The sequence below is a fragment of the Monodelphis domestica genome, chromosome X (assembly GCF_027887165.1).
Source record: "Monodelphis domestica isolate mMonDom1 chromosome X, mMonDom1.pri, whole genome shotgun sequence".
NCBI lineage: Eukaryota > Metazoa > Chordata > Mammalia > Didelphimorphia > Didelphidae > Monodelphis > Monodelphis domestica.
In genome coordinates this window covers 69,260,572-69,268,358 of record NC_077235.1, presented here as the reverse complement: position 1 = coordinate 69,268,358, position 7,787 = coordinate 69,260,572, and the positions used below count along the sequence as shown (strand labels likewise).

General features: G+C 43.3%; 1 protein-coding gene across 1 annotated transcript; it reads left to right on the top strand.

The window, feature by feature from the left end:
- Window positions 1-927: 927 nt before the first annotated feature.
- On the top strand, window positions 928-7,117 carry LOC100010241 (putative RNA-binding protein Luc7-like 2). The gene has a single exon (XM_056809417.1). The coding sequence runs from the start codon at window positions 1,389-1,391 to the stop codon at window positions 2,571-2,573; it is 1,185 nt and encodes a 394-aa protein (XP_056665395.1). The 5' UTR covers window positions 928-1,388; the 3' UTR covers window positions 2,574-7,117.
- Window positions 7,118-7,787: the final 670 nt, after the last annotated feature.

The following is a 7,787-nucleotide window of genomic DNA, read 5'->3' as shown; positions in this document are numbered from 1 at the left end:
CCCTGCTGCTTCTTAGCTGTTACCCTGAGCAAGTCCCCTAAACCTGTCTGCCTAGCCCTTGCCCTTCTGTCTCAGAGCTGTTATTGAGACAGAAAAGAAGGTGAAGGGCTTTTAAAGCAGCAAAGACAATGGCTAGATATGCATCTTTAAGTCTGGCTCCGTCTTTTGCTGAAACATAAACATCATCCCTTTTGCACCAAAGATGGCAAGTTTGCAGGGATTCCACACTAAAACAACTTGATGTTCGCTAATCCTCCCGTAGGCGTAAGAGGGGTCTCGGCTGCACCGACAGCCCTGTATTCTTAGGACGAATTCTACGTCCCAGTCTGGTTGCATCATCTCCTTCTTGCCTAGCCCTGCACCTCGGAGGAGAGGGACCAAGTGATATCGTAAAAGGGCAAAATGTGTATAGACAGTCTGTCTAGTAAACCTGGGCCCAGGGTGGTCGCTCCCTTTGGCCTCCCGCCCCCTCCAGAAACCACCACCACCACCGCGCTCTGCGGTGCTACGTGAGCACAATAAGGAAGAACACGGGCCAAGATGCCACGCACGGGGTGTCCGTGTCCCAGCCTCCAAACCCCACAAAACCACTGCCAGGAGTTCCTCTCTGCTTAGAAAGGGGCTTCTACGAATGGTACCAAGCGTTATTTTCTAATGTCAGTTCCGTCCTGATGGAGGAACACAGGCCCAAGGAACCAACCCTCCCGCTGGCTACGGAGAGCGAAGGGCCAAATATTTGAGTGTGCCTGCTTAAATTCGGAGACACCCAGACACAGCGTTGCCGTAATGGCTTCCACCTTACCTTTAAGAATACTAGATTACCAGGACGGAACGCCTCCCCGGCGGAGGCGGGCAGAGGTAATGCGGTTGAACGCCGATTGGTGGAGCCCCCGCGGGAAATGGGTGAGCGCGAGGAGCGTGCGCGCTCCTGTAGGCGGTGACAGTGGTGGCGAGCGGCCGCGTCAGCGCTTGGAAGGAGGGGGAAGGTTGACTGCTTTTGTAGGGTGGCGGCAGCGGCGGTGGCGCCTTCCTGTTTGGCCTGTGCCCTTTCGGTTGCCGGAGCTGGACGGACTGTGACTGAACGAGAGTCGGGAACGGGGGTCGCTGCTTTCTCCCGTACATCGAAGTAAGGACGAGCTGCCGCTCGGATTCTTTTCCTTTACCCCCTATCCCCCGCCCCCTCACTGCACACCCGGAGAACGCGGCGGCGGCGGCGGCGGCGGCTGCCGTGGTGGTGGTGGTGGCGGCAGCAGCAGATAATTCTTCATCTCACCCCACCCTACCCTATCCTCTCCACTGCCTCCTATTCCTGAGAGGTCCAGCTTGCGACCCAATTCTCTCCTCACCCCGCCCGATCGCTTGCTTTCTACACCGCCGCTGCTGCAGCCATGTCCGCGCACGCCCAGATGCGTGCTATGCTGGACCAGCTGATGGGCACCTCCCGGGATGGAGACACTACCCGCCAGCGAATCAAATTCAGCGATGACAGAGTGTGCAAGAGTCACCTTCTCAACTGCTGCCCTCATGACGTTCTCTCTGGAACTAGGATGGATCTTGGAGAATGTCTGAAAGTCCATGATCTGGCTTTAAGAGCAGATTATGAAATCGCATCCAAAGAACAAGACTTTTTCTTTGAGCTTGATGCAATGGATCATCTGCAGTCATTCATTGCGGACTGTGACCGGAGAACCGAAGTGGCCAAGAAAAGATTAGCAGAAACTCAGGAAGAGATTAGTGCCGAGGTGGCAGCTAAAGCAGAACGTGTCCATGAACTGAATGAGGAAATTGGTAAATTACTAGCCAAAGTGGAACAACTGGGAGCTGAAGGTAATGTGGAGGAATCCCAGAAAGTAATGGATGAAGTGGAAAAGGCCCGAGCCAAGAAAAGAGAGGCAGAGGAAGTCTACCGGAATTCCATGCCAGCCTCCAGCTTCCAACAACAGAAACTTCGAGTCTGTGAAGTATGCTCTGCTTATTTGGGTCTTCATGACAATGACAGGCGACTAGCTGACCATTTCGGGGGGAAACTACACCTGGGATTTATCGAAATAAGAGAGAAACTTCAAGAGTTAAAGAGAGTTGTGGCCGAGAAGCAAGAGAAAAGAAACCAGGAACGCCTGAAGCGCCGAGAAGAAAGAGAGCGAGAAGAAAGGGAGAAACTGAGGAGGTCCCGGTCGCATAGCAAGAATCCTAAAAGATCCAGGTCCCGAGAGCATCGCAGACATCGATCCCGCTCTACTTCACAGGACCGAAAGAGAACTAGATCCAAGTCTCATGAGAAACGCCATCGCCACAGGTCACGCTCCAGCAGCCACAGCCACCAGAGAAGTGGGCATAGTTCCAGAGACCGGAGCAAAGAGAAATCCAAAAGAAGATCCTCAAAAGAAAGGTCTTCTGGTGATAAAGAGCGATTGCGAGATCAAGACCTAGCATCATATGACAAAAACAGGCGTTCAAGAGATTGGTCACCTCGTGACAGAGAGAAAAGAGACAAGAAGCGTTCCTATGAGAGTGCTAATGGCTGTTCAGAAGACAGGAGGAGCTCTGAAGAGCCTGAAGCTGGGGAGATTTAACCAGCTTTATGTTTCCTCAATCCTTACGCCTCCTATAGAGTTACGTACTGTTGTTTAGTTTACGGCTATTCAAGGTGACCCAGCCATTCCAGACACCGATCCAACTAGGCTAGATGTAAAGTATCTAAAGTTTGCCTGTAACTCAATCTGAACTGAATCTCTTTTCCTGGATGAAGTCTAAAGGTACATCCATAATTTCTGGTGAACCCTAATACAATTCTGAAAGGTTACTCTGTTCACAGGTGCAGTTTTATGTAGTATGATGCAAATCTGTGTTTAATTTTTCAGTAGAAATTAGAGTGAAAAAAATTGTGTTACTTGTCTTGGGTTTTCTTGAACATTTGTAAAATTCTTTCCTAGTCCAAATAGCAGGAACTTTGGGAGCCTTGTTTTACTTTCTTCCTTTGCCCTTCTGTCCTACCCTCCCTCATATGTTCCCAAATTGCAAAATGGGGAGGGAAGTAGAGGGGCCATAAAACTTGGGTTAGAAACTTCTGTTCTCACTACTTGGTTACTACTTGGTTTTGATTCAGATTGTTTATTGCAGAGGTGTGTATTCTGGAGAAAATGGAAAAGTTTGTTTCTTTTTCCCTTTAAAAAAACTATTTAGATTTGCAAGTTATACCTGTTGCATTTTTATTGAAATTTTGAAATGTTTCATTGAATTACTATGTCAGATTATTGTGGGGAGTCTTTCTTAAGCAACTCTTGCCTTTTTTTCTTGTGGAGTGTAAAGGCTATACTTTTTAATTGTAAAAAAAAAAAGGTAATAATAATAATAAAATGAAAGCAGTATTCATCACCACTTCACCATTAAACAACCTGCATGGTTAAAAAAAAAAAAAAGATGCTAGGTTGTTTCATCTGATAGGTTTTTTGAAGTGGTTACTCTAACCCCAGGACTGGCTATTGTGCAATAAAGAGTCCATACTTGAGGATGTGAGGGCTTCACCATGGGATGTCAGTTGTATGATCAACAGAGGGGAATGCAGTGGAGAGGTACTGTGAAGCTAGGAAGGACAAAACTTGGTTACATATTGACTCTGGGATGCATCAAGGTGGGGAACCTGTGCAATTAGTAGCATGGGGATGTCTTGAACAGTGAGAGGATATTGTCTAGAGGGGACATTTTGTTTTCTTTTTTGAAGACGGGGAAAAGAGCCTGAATTGCTCTTTTGGACACGGGAATGGAGAAGCCCAGGGCATCTCTGTTTGGAGAAGCCTAGGGCATCTCCATTTGGAGACGTCTAATCTTTTGGGGATGTGAGAAAAGAAGATAGGGCTGGAAAAACAGGACTGAGAATCATCTTCAACGAGGTGGCAATGGTATGAGATTTGACGTCTTTCCTAAGGGCAGCCTCTTGAAGACTACAACAAGAGGACTACAAGGACTTGTGAGTTTGCCTCATATGCTCTCCACACTTGAGCCCACTTTTCCTTGGATTCTGGATTACTGGAGAGACAGTGTGTTTGGGGGGAGGGAGTTGGGGAAGATATTTACAGTTGATACTGTTCAAGTTTGTCACCATCATCAATACATCTTTCTAAAAGTGAAACAATTGAATCTAACTAATAGATATCAATTGATAATCATGGTAGGAGGGAAGAAGCACACTGCTGGGGGCTTTTAAGCTCAGCAGCCTTAGGATGATATCCCTCCATCAGCTCAAGGCTAATTTAAAGTCCTAAGGAAAAGCAGCAGCCAGGCCCTGGGGTCCCAGCTCCTCAGTCTGAGTGGGAGTTGGGATTGTAACCCCAGGGTATTGGCCACCTTTGACTCTCCAGACCTTAGCCCAGTGCCTGGTCAAAAGTGCTTCATTCATATCTTGACTGGCAATCTCACTGACAACTAACTGCATGTGGGAAAGCCCAGAAAGCCAGGCACTGAAAGGGTCATGACTGACTGGGAACCTGTTCACTGGACCTACAGCAAGCATTCAAGCTTTCTAGGCAGGAGACGGGTTCAGGACAGTAAAAAGAGTTCTGTGTGGTAGTCCAGCCACACTCAAGCCTGGACAGATGGGGATTGCTTCACCAGCAGCAAGCAAGGCGAACCTCCTGCAGTGGCCAGGCAACTGATGCAGAGAAGACCTAGGATGACTCCATGGTCAAGGCTGTGGCCTTCTCTTTGGATTGATTTGGTTGGGTTTGGTTTTGCTTTGCTTCAATCTAGTTGTGATAAAGCAGGGCCTCTTAATTTTTTTATTATTATTTTTTTTAATGATACCATGAATCCCTGGGGAGTTTTGCAGAAGCTTTGGCCCTTCTCAAAGTAATATTGTGAAATGCATCAGATAAAATGAATGAGACTTAAAAAGGAAAATAATAATAATAATGCAAGAAATATGTAAGTTATTTTCTTTTTTTTCCTTTTGAAATGAGTTTTTATTGATGTATGTCTCATCGTGTTTCCCCCAAAACTTCCCCTCTCCCTTCCAAAGAGCCATGCCATATAACAAATAGTATTTTAAGGAGTAAAAAAATAACATAACTGATGGAAACATTGAAAAAGTCTCAAAACTTGTGCAATGTATTAACATCTGTGGACCTACTACAATGAGATGGAATGTGTTGCAGCTGTCTTCTTATATCTCTTCAGTCAAGTTATGCTTGGTCTTTATGATGTTTTTACGTTAACTTTTGATTTTTTTTGGAGTATTGTTGTTTTCTATTTACATTGTTGTTACTGTGTATATTGTTTCCTTGGCTCTGTTTGCTTTACTCTGTTTCAATTTATTTTAACAAAAGGGTAAACTGAGGCAGATCTCTGTGCAAGATAACATTTATTAGTAGGGCATACTATCTGTTAATAAATGAGTCAATGGCTTGCCCCTATTTACGAAAAAGACCCTGAGCAAAAGAACAGTTCCCCTTTTATATAAGGTTTTTGGGGAGCACAAAATAAAGAACAGAACATGACATCATGGGATTAAGTTCAAAATAATTGGTTACAGAGCTGAGGCATAGGAAACAACATCATTGGTTGGAAGTTTGGTAATGGGGGCTAGTAGTGACTGCCCTTCTTCTCTCATGAGTCTTAAGAAGTGCTTGTTATTGAGAGTCCAGGTGCAAGATAAAGGCCCAGACTTGGAAAGCAAACCAGACATCCTTGAAAACTAGCTTGGTTGCATAAAGGCCCAGATCCCTTTCTCACACAATCCCCAAGGTTAGCAGAATTTCTTGAAGCAAGAATAGATCAGTGATTAGCAGGAGAGCTAGATTTTTAAACATAACCCATTACAGGCTAGCTGGATTCTGAACTTAGTTAAGAGACAACCATGACTTAAGCAGTTACAGGATAAAATCAATTATTTGTAAATAGTATCAATAAATAAATGATATAGGCTCAGTTTTAATCTTCTCACCTGCTTCTCTGTATGTATCACATCATTTTTTACAGTGCAGTAATTTTTCATTATATTTGTATATTACAATTTGTTAAGCCATTTCTCAGTGAATGGGCATCTACTTTGTTTCCAATTCTTTGCTATCACAAAAACTGCTGCTATAAAGATTTTGGTGTATATGAAGACTTTCTTCTTAATATAGCTTCCCTGGGGTGATGTTGTTGTTCAGTCGTTTCAGTGATGTCTGACCCTTTGTGAACCCATTTGGGGTTTTCTTGGAAAAGATACTGGAGTGGTTTGTCATTTCTTTCTCCAGCTCATTTTACAGATGAGGAACTGAAGCAAATAAGGTTAGGTTCCATGCCCAGGGTTACCAGCTAGTAAGTATCTGAGGCCAGATTTAACCTCAGGAAGATGTCTTCCTGACAAGGCCCAGCACTCTATCCACTGTGCCAACTAGCTGCCCTTTCCCTGAGGCATAAGCCCAGTAATGGAGTCTCTGGTTCAAAGGTTATAAACCTTTCAGTCACTTTTTTTTTTGCATAATTCCAAATTGCTTTCCAAAGAGGTGGTACCATTTCACATCTTGACCAACAATGTATTAGTGTGCCTATCCTTCAACAACCCCTCCAACGTTGACTACTGCCATTTTTGTCTTTTTTTTCCTTCAATTTTCAGGATGTGAGGTAAAAACTCAATGTTGTTTTGATTTGCATTTCTCTTTTGATTAGTGATTTTCACCATTTTTCCATATGGTTGTGAATACTTTGTAATTTTTTTCCCAAACTTCTTTGTTCATATCCTTTGACCACTTATCTATTGGAGAATGACTTATATATATATATATATGTACATATATATATATATATAACAAACACATGTGTTGTTATATATATATAAAATATCCTGGATACCAAACCCTTATCAGAGAAATTTGATACCAAGATTTCTTTCCCATTCAACCACTTCTCTTGTTATTCTAGGTGAATTCGTTTTGTCTGTGTAGAAACTTTTCGGTTTCATGTAATCAAAGTTACCTGTTTTGATTTTGTAATTGCCTCTATCTCTTCTTTGGTTAAAAAAAAATATCTCCTACCCATAGCTGTGAGATGTATATGATCTATTTGATGTTAATATATAATGGGTTTATCATTGTCGTTTTACAATAAATCAATAAATGCATATCTTAAAATTTTATCGATTTCATTTCTTATATAGTACATTATATGCTATAATATATAATATAAACTATAGTATTTACCCACTACTGACACATATTTCCAAAAAAAATAAAAAACACTTTGTGTCCTCAATAGTTTTTTGTTTTTTTTTTGTTTTTTAGAACCCTCACCTTCCATCTTGGAATCAATACTATGTATTGGTTCCAAGACAGAAGAGTGATAAGGGATAGACAGTGGGGGTTAAGTGACTTGTCCACGGTCACACAGCTGGGAAGTATCTGAGGTCAGATTTGAACCCAGGACCTCCTATCTCTGGGCCTGACTCCTCAATAGTTTTTAAAAGTGTAAAGGGATTGTCAGACCAAAAATTGTGAGGTACTTCTCTAAGGGGACATCTGTGTATGTGAATGATACATCTTAGAGCCCAGGGGCCTAGTACTTGAGTATTGTTACCATCAAGGAGAGAGGAGCAAGATTTCATTGAATACCTTGGCACAGGACCAAATCTGCAGTGACAGGCTGGAATGGAGATAAATGCCTAGAAAGAGGCCACTAGCCCATCTCTAAAATGCTTCTCAGTCACCCTAGAGGCAATCAAGTTAGGAAAGCACCCTGCTGGCTTTGGGAATTCTAAAACCACCTCGGCCCCTCCTCTCTCCCACCCTCCAAAGTCCCAGGCCAAACTT